The sequence below is a fragment of the Mangifera indica genome, chromosome 1 (genome assembly GCF_011075055.1).
Source record: "Mangifera indica cultivar Alphonso chromosome 1, CATAS_Mindica_2.1, whole genome shotgun sequence".
NCBI lineage: Eukaryota > Viridiplantae > Streptophyta > Magnoliopsida > Sapindales > Anacardiaceae > Mangifera > Mangifera indica.
In genome coordinates this window covers 22,524,324-22,538,567 of record NC_058137.1, presented here as the reverse complement: position 1 = coordinate 22,538,567, position 14,244 = coordinate 22,524,324, and the positions used below count along the sequence as shown (strand labels likewise).

The 14,244-nt window shown below is 33.8% G+C and overlaps 2 protein-coding genes across 2 annotated transcripts; one reads left to right on the top strand and one right to left on the bottom strand.

The window, feature by feature from the left end:
• The first annotated feature begins 3,791 nt into the window (after positions 1-3,791).
• LOC123214921 (delta(12)-fatty-acid desaturase FAD2-like) lies at positions 3,792-6,575 on the top strand. The gene is made up of 2 exons (XM_044634952.1): positions 3,792-3,917; positions 5,109-6,575. The coding sequence occupies exon 2, from the start codon at positions 5,120-5,122 to the stop codon at positions 6,272-6,274; it is 1,155 nt and encodes a 384-aa protein (XP_044490887.1). The 5' UTR covers positions 3,792-3,917; positions 5,109-5,119; the 3' UTR covers positions 6,275-6,575.
• Positions 6,576-6,840: 265 nt separating this feature from the next.
• On the bottom strand, positions 6,841-13,613 carry LOC123206855 (probable plastid-lipid-associated protein 13, chloroplastic). Its single transcript, XM_044624154.1, has 7 exons — positions 13,292-13,613; positions 12,498-12,619; positions 12,334-12,417; positions 12,119-12,215; positions 9,513-9,729; positions 8,068-8,120; positions 6,841-7,066 (listed from the first exon to the last, which is right to left on the bottom strand). The coding sequence occupies exons 1-7, from the start codon at positions 13,529-13,531 to the stop codon at positions 6,968-6,970; spliced, it is 912 nt and encodes a 303-aa protein (XP_044480089.1). The 5' UTR covers positions 13,532-13,613; the 3' UTR covers positions 6,841-6,967.
• Positions 13,614-14,244: the final 631 nt, after the last annotated feature.

Here is a 14,244-nt window from a genome sequence, read left to right as displayed (position 1 = left end):
CTCCCCGAAGAAACAAAACCTTTCTAAAATAAGAAAAACCTTAACTAAAATTAATTGTTGTTTTTTTAACAGTAGATATTTTTTAAATTGAAATTATAACTTTTTTAATTATTTGGACTCAACAAAAAACTCATGAACAATAATACATATAATTTCTTTGAATTTCAATACAACATTGTCACAAAAAATTAATCTCGCTTGTGAGGTAGAAGTACTGATGATTGAGAGATGAGACTGAGTTAGGGAATTGGGCATGTCCCAGGTAATCATGAAAGAGAGTGAAGTGAAATGAAAATTAACAGAGTTTCATTTGGTTTAAATGATGTCTTCTTACACAATTGACATTGGTTTGTCCAAAAATATTTCTTTTAAAAAATGTTTACAGTTTGGTACCGTTTAAAAATTCAACTTTGGATTCATCTATTGAACTTCAAGAGGGTCGAGAAATTTCGAGAAGGAGACAACAACATATATTTTGCGCATATGATTTAAATTTGACTAAACAATGCAAAATCACTATGAACCTCCCCAACCCGTCCAAACCTCCTTATGGGTGATCTAATTAGTCCAATTTCAATATTCGGATATTCTTTGTTTTGGTGAATTTGAATACGAAAATATGAGAGAATAATTCAATAAATAGTCAAAAAATTAATGGAGGAGGCAAGACTTAACAAAATGGTGACTTCAAGTTACTAATGTTTTAGCCAAAAAACAAGGTTGTCTATATTAGTGGCTCCCTGTCATGTCATTTTGAAAAATTCTATGAATATGAGATGACTTATTAAATTGTCTTTCATAAAACAACTATATGACTAATTAATTCCCCAGTTTTTATGGTTTCTTTTTATTTATTTTGTATTTTTAAATCACTTACGTGTCACTTGTAATGGCCTATATCAAGGTCTTATTTTCTTATGTAAAAGTTTCTAGTTGATGTTTAATGAAAATCTTGAACACTCTTGAGAGAGTTTTTTTCCAAATCTTTGTTAAGGTTTGGTGGTGTAGAAGCAAAGTTGGTGGCTTAGTGATATTAGTCTTCACCCTTGAAGCCGAAGATTGGCATTTTTCCAATTTCCGTCAAACACATTTAGTGAAATTATTTAATTGTTAAGATAGCCCTCAAATTTTATTAAATATAATTCACCCCAATATATATAAGAAAAATTTTAAATATAAAACAGTCATTGACAATAAAATGTTCCCACCGATGACTAGAATCACACCAAATTAATGTAATTCTAGCTGGAATTACACTTAAAAGGTATAAATTCTATCAAAATCACATCGATTGATATAATTTCAATAGAATTGCATAATTCTAATGCAATTGTAATAGAATCACACCAAAATGGTGTGATTTCAATAGAATTGCAACCATTTGATGTGATTCCGATGCGATGTTGATCTTAATTTCAATTTTAATTTATGCAATTATGAATTTAGGACTAACTGGAGTTAAGGTTAGGGTTTTGTTTTGTATTTTAATTGAAGATAAGGGATTTGTATAAATTTTGAAGTTGGTGGGATATTGTAATTTGTTTATACTTTTGAGATATATGTGATAGTAATTCAATAATATTTATATATTTTATAAATTAATGAAACTATCCTTTGACTTGAAGAAAGATGTGAAAAAATATATATATATTTTTATTTTAAATATACGAATTTGTAGTTTTAACATTGTTCAAGTGAAAAATAGTAGTTCTCCCAAACCTTGCGGGTCATCGTTACATAAAATTTAATGTAGGTTACCACTATTTTAAAAAATGAGTGAAAATCTTTTTGTAATTATGAAAAATATTAGGTGTAGTTGTTAACTCCCTAACAATAGAAGTGGTAAATAAAAAGACAAAGGTCTACAATTTGCCACTCACACGATACATTCTGGGTTATTTTCCAATCGATGATAAGATCTTGATAATTGAAAAATTTTTAAAGACGAGATCATAAAACGGACGGATATGATCTAAAACAAGTACAATTAAGACAAATACACACCCATGAGTGTGATTCTAACCAGAATTTAACTTTAAATTCATTCATTGAACTTCAAGAGAGTCAAAAGAAATTTCAAGAAGGCCGCAACAATAAACATTTTGCCCATATGACTCAAGATGGATTAAACAATGCAAAGTCACCACGCCCCTGTCCAGCCTGCCCAAGCCTCTTTATGGGTGATCCATTTAGTACAATTTGAACACTTGGTTATTTTTTGTTTTGATGGGATTTGAATATACAAATAGGAGAGAATAATTCAATAAATGGTTAAAACATTAACAGAGAAGGTAAAACTAAACAAATAGATGACTACAAGTTACTAATCTTTTAATAAAAAAACAAGGTTGTCTAAATAAGTAGCTCCTTGTCCATGTCATTTTGAAAAATTCTATGAATATGAGATAATTTGTTAAAGTGTCTTTTACGAAACAACTATATGACTAATTAATTTTCCAATTTTATGGCTTTTTTTTTATTTATTTTGTAATTTTAAATCACTTACGTGTCACTTGTAATGGCCTGTATCAAGGTCTCATCTTCTTATGTAAAAGTTTTTAGTTGATGTTGAGTGAAAATCTTGAACACTCTGGAGAGTTTTTTTTTTTTTTCCAAATCTTTGTCAAGGTTTGATGGTAAAGAGCCAAAGTTGGTGGCTTAGCGAAATTAGTTTTCACCCTTGAAGTTGAAGATTGACATTTTTCCAATTTCCGCCAAACATGTTTAGTGAAATGTGAAAAGACAAAATAGTTTTAATAACTTTTCATTTGATTAAAAATAATAACATTCATCCTCAAATTTTATTAAATATATTTCACTCCAATATATAAAAAAAAAAATTTAAATCTAAAATAGTCGTTGGCGATAGAATGTTGCCAACGATTACATCTAAATTGTATAAATTCTATCAGAATCACATTGATTGATATAATTTCAACAAAATTACACAATTCTGATGTGATTATGATAGAACTACATCAAAATGGTGTGACTTCAATAGAATCACACCCATTCAATGTGATTCCAATGCGATGTTAATCTTAATTTAAATTGTAATTTATGCGGTTATGAATTTAAAATTGATTGACGTCGAGGTTAGGGTTTTGTTTTGTATTTTAATTGAAGATAGGGGCTTACTATAAATGTTGAAGTTGGTGGGATTTTGTGATTTGTTTATACTTTAGAGATATAAGTAATATTAATTTAATAATATTTATATATTTTATAAATTGATGAAACTATCTTTGACTTGACAGAAGATATGAAAATATAATTTTTTTATTTTAAAGGTAAGAACTTATAGTTTTAATATCATTCGATTGAAAATAGTTAGTCTACCAAACCTCGTGGGTCTGTCTCTCCCAAAGTCGCGGGTCATCATTACGTAAAGTTTAAAGTAGCCTAGCACCATTTGAAAAAATTTGTGAGGATCTTTTTGTAATTATAAAAAATATTAGGGGTGGTCCTAACTCCCTAAAAATAGAAGTGGCAAATGCCTCTCACACGATACACTGCAGGTTATTTTTCAACCGATAGTAAGATCTTGACCGTCAAAAAAATTTTAAAGACAAAGGGATCATAAAACGGACGGACAGGATCCAAAGCAGACACGGTTGAAAAGTCGAAGGTAAAACCGAAGATTAGTGTACTCCGTCAGGGGAAAAAGAAATCCAAAATAAAGAAACCAAAAGGGGCCACTGATCTAACGCCACGTCATTGACAGGAAAATCCAACAAACATGTTGACCCAGGGTAGTCCCCACTGGCGGAGGGGAATACGTCGTTAAATAGCGAAGCCCTCGAGCATTCAGAGTTGCAAGGGCCGTTCACTCAACCAAACAGCCACCACGACTACCACCTCCTTCTTCGGAGACAGAGAGATCATTCATAGTAACTCGACGGATTCATCTTCTTCAGGTACTTGTTAACAATCTCTTCATCGTTAGATCTGTGCGTTGAGATCGTATTTCAGTTTAAATTTCGGTACTGAAACATTTCGTAAACTGTAGAGGTGGCTCTGAGCTACTGAGTTTGTTTCCAATGCAATGTAGCCGAGATTTTTCGTTTTTCTTGTTTGTTTTACGTTCGAAACGGTGTATCTGACTGTCGTTTCGGAATCTTTAGCTTCATTTCAGATTTTCAGTCTGTATAAATTGTTCTTCGTCGGAGCTTCGGCCGCCAGGCCAAGGTCAAGAGTATGAAGATAATAGTTATATATAGTTGCACGTAAACTTTATTGTAGTACATCATTCTGGGACCATTCAAACCCTAAACATCTTCACCACTTAGCCAACCTTGAGTCTATTTACAATATTTAAACACTTTCATTTTCTCAATTTTCCAATGATGTTTCTTCCTTTTCTCCCACTCATTTATTTTTAATAAATATGAACCTCTCTTTTCTCCCACTCATTTTCTCTTACCATCTTTTTCCCCTTATTCTCCATTATTTTTTAAAATATATATCAATTTATCCTTTTTTTTTTTATTCATTTATTTTCAATTCAAGTAAATATAAATATAAGTTTATTGAAAGATTTTCTTAAAAAATTAAAAAATAAAAGAGTAGTGGTGAAGATAATGGGAGAAAAAGGATGGTTGATGGCAAAGATATCTGAAAAAGAATAATAATTAATGATTGGTTGTGAAGATAATAAAAGTAAAAAAAAGATGTTAGAATAATGTTATCAGTGAAGATAAAAAGAGGAAAAAGAGAATTACTAACGGCTGGTGATAAAGAATAGAAGATGATGGAGGAGAAGGAATAAAAAAAAGAAATATTCAAGAATCCTTTTTTTAATTATAATAAAAATAGTAAATTTTAATTATAATTATTAGAAAATAAACAGGTAATAAATTAATTTTTTATTTTTGATAAGGGTAATTTTGTAATTTTAAATTTGTTTGAAATGATGATGATATTATGTTTATAAATAATAAAACATTAATTTACAAAGAAGTCAAACAAAAAATTACTAATGAAAAAGTAAATGATGGGTGGAACTTTTCAAACAGTTTTACCATCAAGGGGTGGTTGTTGTCTTCACTCTAATGGACTTCTGTATTCACACGAAATGTTTCATTGACATTGCCAATATTTGGTTCCAGGTTGCAGAACAATGGGTGCAGCAGGTGGAAGAGCGGTTCATTCTCCTTCCAAAAGGGTGGAAGCTGGCCCCCTGAAGCGAGCTCCAGTTTCGAAGCCAACATTCACTCTCAGCCAGGTCAAGAAAGAGATCCCGCGTCATTGTTTCCAGCGTTCTGTTATCCGCTCATTCTCATATGTTGTTTGTGACCTCACAATTGTCACTCTCTTGTATTATGTCGCCAAATCTTATATCCCCATGCTTCCGCCCTCGCTCTCTTGTCTGGCTTGGCCGGTTTATTGGGGCCTTCAAGGCTGCATCTTAACTGGTGTTTGGGTTATAGCTCATGAATGTGGCCACCATGCCTTCAGTGACTACCAATGGCTAGATGACACTGTTGGTTACATCCTTCACTCTGCCTTGCTTGTACCTTACTTCTCCTGGAAGTATAGCCATCGCCGCCATCATTCCAACACAGGCTCTCTCGAAAAGGATGAAGTCTTTGTCCCCATAGAGAAAGCCGGTGTCAGATGGTATTCCAAGTACCTTAACAACCCACCCGGGCGAATCCTTAGCCTTTTCATAACACTCACTCTTGGATGGCCATTATACTTGGCATTCAATGTTTCAGGCAGGCATTACGATCGTTTTGCTTGTCACTATGATCCTAAAAGTCCTATCTATTCAGATCGCGAGAGGCTCCAAATTCTCATCACTGATGCGGGTATTTTAGCTGTTACATATGGCCTCTACCGCCTTGTACTGGCAAAAGGCCTTGCTTGGGTGCTGTGTGTTTACGGAGGACCATTGTTGGTGGTAAATGGATTTCTTGTTCTAATTACATTCCTGCAACATACTCACCCTTCATTGCCTCACTATGACTCATCCGAATGGGACTGGTTAAGAGGAGCTCTAGCAACAGTAGACAGAGATTACGGAATCCTTAACAAGGTCTTCCATCATATAACAGATACTCATGTAACACACCATCTGTTCTCGACAGTGCCGCATTATCACGCTGAAGAGGCAACCAGGGCAATCAAGCCCATTTTGGGAGAATATTACCAGTACGATGGGACATCGATCTTCAAGACAATGTATAGGGAGACAAAGGAATGTATTTATGTCGAGCGAGACGAAGGTGAAGACCAGAACAAAGGTGTGTTCTGGTATAAAAACAAGTTATAATGATGAAATAGTCCTAAAATTTGCAGGCTGGAAATTGTACCTTCACTTCTCCAGGTAAAATTCAGAACCTGCTTTGAATTGAACTAGTTTATCTTGTTTTCATGCAATAATTTTAAATAATAGCCCCAGTTTTTACTACTTGTAAGATCCAGGAAGTTTTTTTTATTTCAAGTTTGTTTAAATCTGTCTAATTATGTCATGCTTCTTTGTAAATTCAGTTTGCTTTGCATGTAAGCAGAAAAATCTGATCTTCCATTATGGTGCAAAATTTCTAGTTATTACTATTGATAACTTTGGTAAATTAAGGATGTTCCACTTCACCATCAAACTCTAGACAACATCTAAATCTCCAACCCAATCTGAGACTTTTCTGGTGATGTAAGAACTTCAAAGGCAGAGGACATTTTAGTCCAGCAGCATGTTGCAATTAGGTCAAGAATGTTCCCACTTCACCATCAAACACTAATTAATGTAAATAAATAAATAAATAATAATTAACATTTATTTATTTCTCTTTCCAATTTCAATTGCCAACATAAAAAATGAATAACAAGACACAAAAGAGATGAGCTGAAATAATATGAAGGACTAGACTATGCATTATGAATTTGATTTTCAATATTCAATATCATATAGAGTTTGTATCCGAGTTTTAACAAAAACAATCGAGTTTACATACATACGAGAGAATCCCTAGCTCTCATAGTCAGTGGTAATTGGGTCTGCCAATGGAGATGTAGGAGTGTCCAACCTTGTAAGAACTTCAGGTATTCCACCAGTATCTCTTACAATCTGCTTCAAAAAATGAAAAGCTTTAGGTAATGAAAATGATCCACTATTGAACAGACTACAGTCGGTTCAAGCCTGTAATTCTTCGTTGTAGACATTGAATCTGTAACATTGATAATACGGTTTATACATAAAACACATCTACCACCATTAGAACGATGTTTCATAATCACATTCCATACTTAAAGATGATGAAAGCTCGCCTCTTCATTAATATCAACCAAGGGTGTCTAAGGCTTTAAAAACTTTCATTAAGTCACAAACTTTTACCTTAGACAACTGCAATATTCTATTAACTCAACAAGATTTTGCTATTTGTAATACATAATAATTACTATATTCAAATATACTAGTAAAGTGATCAAGCAGAAAAATGATGCCATCTATTTTAACAGTAAAAGCAAAAACACAATATTCCGGCCAGTATGACCAAGATAAAGATAAGAAAATAAAAATTTTAGCATGATGATGGTAGGCATAATGTGTATTCTCAATTCTCTCATCAAAATGTGGAAGAGATTGAAAAAGCTTTTCTCCACCACAAAGTATGAATGATGTTGAGTCTAATTGTCCCCCATGTTGCAACTCTGAAATTAATGTGGCATGCAATAGAGAAAGAGAAGCAGTAGGATCAATGTGAAGAAATGTTACAGTTAACTTGAAAAACAAATTGGAGACTAACAGAGATAGCAAGGGTAAACCTAATTAACAATAGATTGCAATGGACAGGGTGAAAACTCAAAATGAGATTCAGATAGTGTGAAAATTTCATATGCTGATTTCAAAATTAGGTGTTGTCCAAATGAAAATGAAGTCAAAATTTCAGACCTCTGGTCATATATCAGTTTCTGGTTTTTGGTTGCACAAAATAAAATTCTAATATCTAAAATAATGTATGGTGTTTGTCTGTGTCACTATTTACTTCAAAACTGATATCCTCCAGATAATATTTTGAAGGCTATATTAATGTTATTCTATAGTGACATCAAGAGAATAAGACTTACAAGTATCTCTTCATCAAGATAAGAAATCATGAACAGCCTCTGAAAAGATCCACCTGAAGGAGTAAAAGAATTGACTTAGACTAGATTCATCAATAAAACAGATTTCAATGTATAAACAAACAAGAGACTAGAGCATGATCAGATATCATGCCAAAACTTCATTGTCTGTTCTATTTTTTTATTTTCACTGAACTTTGACAAGCAAATATAAGGTGACTGCAAAGGGTGGTAGCCAGTGTCACAAATGACATTGAACAATTTCAAAGGCATTGATCTTTGTTAGGACCCATGTATATACTTCCCACAAGAAGAAAAAACAGAAACAAAGCAGCCATTCAAGAGTAGAATTGAGCATAGAACTAGAGGTGACAAGTGGCAGCAAGAGGGAAGAAACAAATGGCAACCTCTCAAAGAAGGACCACAAGGCAGCAAGGAGGGACATGGCAAGCATTGAGGGGACTTGACAGTTATGAAGAGAAGAAAACGGGGAGGAAAAGGAAAGGGAGAAGCAGCTGAGAAATGCAGAAAAAAAGTATACAGAAGTGAGTGTTGGCCTCTCGAATGCCAAGCAACCATTGAATCTGGAAATCTGCAGTGACTGTGTTTTTGGATCTGTAATTAAGTTTCTGGTTTACTGTTACATTGGTGATTGAGTGTTATTCCCTTGTAATGAACTGAATTCCAATCTGTATCTTATATATGAAATAGTAGATATTGAATATTCTAGCATATTGTGTGCATTTGTGATTGTGTTGGTTGAGTATTAATAGATATCGGGCTGTGCATTGTGTTTGTAAGCAGCAGACAAATGAGTGTCTTAGCAGGTGTTGGGAAGACTGAAAATCTTACTCCGGCAAACCAGGTACCTATCAATCTTAGGAATGGGTCCTATAGCATCAGCAAGGGAATGATTCCATTCATGATGGTGAATTCATAATTTAGATTTGCAAAGGATGCTAGAGTATAGTCTACAATGATCTTTGATACGGGCATCTCACCCATCTATTGTTATTTTATCAAGTTGGAAGGTATATAGTTGTCTTACTAGACATCTAAATATCAATACAATTACATTGCTTTAGTGAAAATTTCAAGTACTATTCATATTCTATCCACCTATCCATAGACAGCCTAAGTTTGATATCGAAATGACTGAATACAAGTGCGATAAGCTAGAAAGCAGAAAAATAATCTAGCATCCATTAAAGTTATAAGAAAATTATAATACTAAGAGAAGATCAACAAGTGTTCTCTTTCTCAAACATCAGTTGATTCGTATTTGATGTGGTCAGTCCTACTCACGGTATTAGAAAAGCATATGATACCAAATTACTACAAACTATCTAGCACCACACAGCACATAATTCTCCAAAGGATAAATAAGACAGAAAATTTTTTTCATATCAATATAGGAGGTTAAAAATTAAGGAAAATGAAATGCTTACTAAGAGGAACCCTCAGCCCTCTGTCCACCACATCTCTAATACTTCCAGGAAGCTGCTGAATTGTGCTAAATGCCTGATTAAATACACCTTTTAGCTGTTCTGGTAATGCTTCTTCAATTACTCTTGGTGATTCAAAAATCCCTTCAACATAGTCTTCTTTTATTCTAAGTGGTCCCTCAACAGACAGCTTGCTGGAGAAAATAATTTTAGTTTCTATCTGCATTTAACCATAGGGCACTTCTTATTACACAAAAGTATGGGACAAGAACAATGTATTAAGTTGAGCTGAAATAGTAAGCAGAAGTTGAAATATAAAGCAAGCATCTTTAACAATTAATATTATGACACATATAATGAAAGCTCCAAACATATAACTAAAGCCAGGCATAAACTACGGTATCAAACTTGATTTCAAAATCTCAAATATGTCATGGCCCAACTACTAGAGTGAAAGTTCTTTACTCCAAACTCTTAAGCCAATCATCAAAAATAAACTTGTTGTATACATACATACATACATACATATACACATAGATATATATACATATATACATATATACATATATATACATATATACATATACATACATATATACATATATGTATGTATATATATGTACATATATATATGCAGTTGTTCAACACATATCCAACAACCTCAGACAACTTGTTGGTGGTTCAGAGAGTTTGAATCTTTAGCATCAAGACCTTATGCACATGTGATAAGAACTTTGGAAGAACTACATCTTAAAAGCTAATTATTGAGATTATGAGCTAAAGCCATATAAATACCACACCAAAAACTCATATTTTCCGATGTAGGATCCAAGTTTCATGTCTTGCACTTACAATCCTAACATACCACCATACTCCACAACCACAACGCCTACGTGGGTTGGTTGTGTGCTTGATATGGTAGCCTCAAGCGAACACTACCATATCAACGTCACCGTCTACGTTACACCAATGCAACTGAGAGAATGATAATGAGTTTGATACCAAATAATATGAACTTTAGAAGAACTACACATCAAAAGTTAGTTGTTGATAACATGTCAGACACCATCTTGAGCCCACAAGCTTAAACCAATGCACTAGAAACATACCAAGTACTATTCCGCTAATATGTTGTATTCTAATGTACAATGCACTTCATATTCTCACACATTTTCTTTCAACATATCCTAAAGATAGATTTCTTACAAGTAAAGCACATTTGTGCAATCATCCACATCAATAGCTACTCCAATGTGGAATTCAGTTAGTATTCTCAAATATGCATATCTAACAAATGAGATTGCTATTTCTCACATGCAAAGTAAATTTTTGTAGTCATATACATCAAGTTAAACTAATCGGGAGTAGGAATCGTTCTCCTGATGAGTCCAAGACAGAATGAAACCAGTAGCCTTAAGGCTAGAATAGGTACACACAAGGGAGTACCAACGACCCTAAGCCTCAATTTTGTCATGTGACAAGTGATATCAGAGCGTAGGCTTGTGACAAAGTGAAATCAAAGCCAAAGGCTACAAAACAATCTCCTATAAAAGAAATGTGAATGAATGCCATTAAATAGCACATTGGACTTTCCAAGGGGCGGTGAAAAGTTGCCAAGGATAGTACCATAATAATAGGCCATCAAGGGTAAGCAGTGTGTTTCATCCATTACACATGTGTAAGGGAGTGCGCATGTTAGGAAGTAAGGGCGTTAACGAGCTAAGCCAAGCTGCAAGTCGAGCTCGAGCTCAAGCTTGATGTTGGTTGGCTTTGTGAGCTTACAAGCTCACGACTCAACTTAAATAAACATCAATATACCACTAATAGTTCAAAATCATGCATTTACACTCCTAAAATCTTGTTTTCTGATTTTAAACATAGGAAGTAATTAATAAATATATGAGTTATAGGTTTTAAATGTAATATTTTAAAAACTAAGGGTTTAAATATAATCTTTCGAGTTCAGCTTAAGCCATCCATTCTTGTCTCAAGCTCAAGCTCTCCCGCAAGGTAATCAAGTCAAGCTCAAACTCGAACCAAACATTACTCAGCTTGTGTGTATCAGACAAAAGGTGGAGTCTTTTAGGGCATCATATGGGATATAGACATGAAGAGGTAGTTGTGCCTTATTCACTCCCTAGTACATTCGTTTAGGCTACACTAGTACACCAGCCTATGACAAGCAGTACCACAAGCAAAATCATTGGATGTGTGATATTGGTGTTCACAAGAGATGTGTATGAGGGCGTGTGTCATTTTGAGTAAGGTTGAGTTTGTCACGACAATAGAGTGGAGCATGGCTAGGGCAAGGGCAGCTTATAGGCGTAGTGTGCATGATTGTTGGTTTTGTGGGTGTATGGATTGTGAGGAGTTGCTCCAGGACTAGATGTACATCAATGAAGCTAGGGTGCAACATCAAAGGGAGACTAAGTCATCATTGCACAAACTGGTCAAAAGCTGGATTTTTTTTGAGTCTAAGGCAGGCTGAAACTAGTGATCTTAAGCTTAGAATGAGTGCATGCAAGGCTGACCCTCGAGAAAGGGACCACAAGAGATGTCGCACATGCTAGTCTAAGTTTCAAGTTATAACTAAAATGAGCAAAACATACCGAGTTCAGCAGTTTCAAGTTAGCTGTAACTTTTCCATTTCCATCCTTAATCATAATATCCATTTTTGACAAATTTGCCAGTGTTGAAGGAAATCTCCTGCAACAACACAATCATCACCTCAAGGTTAGAAGATATAATCAATTCTATCAAACTTTAATATAAAACACGTTTAGAATAGAAAAAGTTATAGCAGATCAGACAAAAATTTACTCACTCAAATATAGCTCTAGCAGCAACTAATATCAGGCTACCAGACCCAAACCACTCAATGTTCCATCGACCTTCAAGAAAGGGAGACCTGGAAAGCTATAAGTTAAATAAATATCTCATCCTAGAAAAAGAAAATACAAAATAACTTTGTTTAGATTAAGCACCTACGTTGTTGGCCTCGGTGTTGGATTCAACCGCTCAAGACTAGTTATCCTCTCATTCACATCAATCTGTTGTATATCCGTTGCCTTCCCAGTCACTAAGGCCTCAAAACCCCCAGAATCCTTAAACTAAAATCAAGGCAGGAATTAGTTTCATCTTTCAGCTTTTAAACACAACACAGGTAAATAATTCACCCTCTCTTACACATTATAAAAGGAGTCACATTATGATACTGTGCATCTGTAACATCACAGGGCTGATGTTTAGGTTTCATATAAGGACACTTTGATTTCATGTAACACTGCTTTAGTAAACAAAGTAAATAAACTAGTTAGTATATTGAAAACTGAAAAAAATGTTAATGGTAGCTAAAATCTTCTTATTCAGTAGCCAAAACAAAGATTGGTGTGACTAAAAAAAAAAAATCCAGTAGCGTTACCAGCCGGTACAACAGTAGCCACCACATATTACAAATTCTGAAATTTACTACCTGATGGGAGCAATATCCGGGTGATGTTACTTATGACCATGATAAATAATCAACTACCTACACACCCATACTTTACTAAGAACACGCATTATTATAATTTCAGAGATTACTTTTTACATCAACTTTGAATCTATTTTTTAAATTATTTTTCTATTCAAATTAACATTAATCAATTTATATAAAAAATTAATCTTTATTTAAGAATTTAATAGGGAGCGTATTTAGAGTTCACCTAGAATACAATTCAAGAACTAAAACTAAAAACGGCGGTGTTTAAATGAGAAAAAAGAGGGAGGAATAGAAAACTGACAGCAAGGAGAAGCGATTCTTTAGCTGAGAGTCGCTCCATTTCCTTGGCGTAGGCAGCGGGAGCGCCCTGAACGGCCTGCTGGACCATTGCCGAGCACCGAAAATTCCGGCCATTGCAAGCAGACCTGATTGGAGCTACGAAGCGAGCAGTTGAAGTGACTGAAGAATAATAAGAAGAAGATGAGAAATTGCAGTGAATTGTAGAGATTGCAGGGAGTGACCACTGTAGAGAAAACGCCATCGAAATCGAGAAGAAAGAGGAGAGAGAGAGTTTGTGTTTTTGTGTGAGCTGAAAACAGTTTTTTTTTTTTGTTTTCAAAATTACCCGTCCAATTTTTTTTCTCACAACTTTGTCTTTAATTGTTATTCAAATAATAATAATTTTATCTATTTGATTTTAAAATTTAATTATAATTATATTATTATATCATTTTCTTTCTATTATTTATTATTTTTATTCTTTATTTTTTTTCAATTCTATTTGGTTCTCCGAACTTTCCTCGTCTTTTCCGGCATCATCTTAACGTGAATAGCATCCCGTCAGAACTCTTTGGATCTCAACCTCACTCGCAAGCCACTTTCTCCCGTCATCTTGACCAAATAAATAAAATTGAAGTTATGTGTATAATTTGTATATGTAAATAATAATATATTATTATATAATTATATATTATATTATTTTTAATTTTTAATTATATAATAATATATTATTATTTGTAGTGGGTTGTGTTAAGTGCATGAGTTAGTTGGGTGCTTAAAATACAGGTCTACGGATTGATTTGATACAATCCGTAACTATACAGGATAAAAAAAATAATTTCAAATTAGATACAAGGTAGGGTGTCATTCAACACCACATGGCTACCAAAGTGTCAGTAAAGGGCTTTTAACAAAATCTGGAGAGTATGGTTTTTAAAGGAATCACTTTTAATGCTGCACATAATTCTTTTTGCT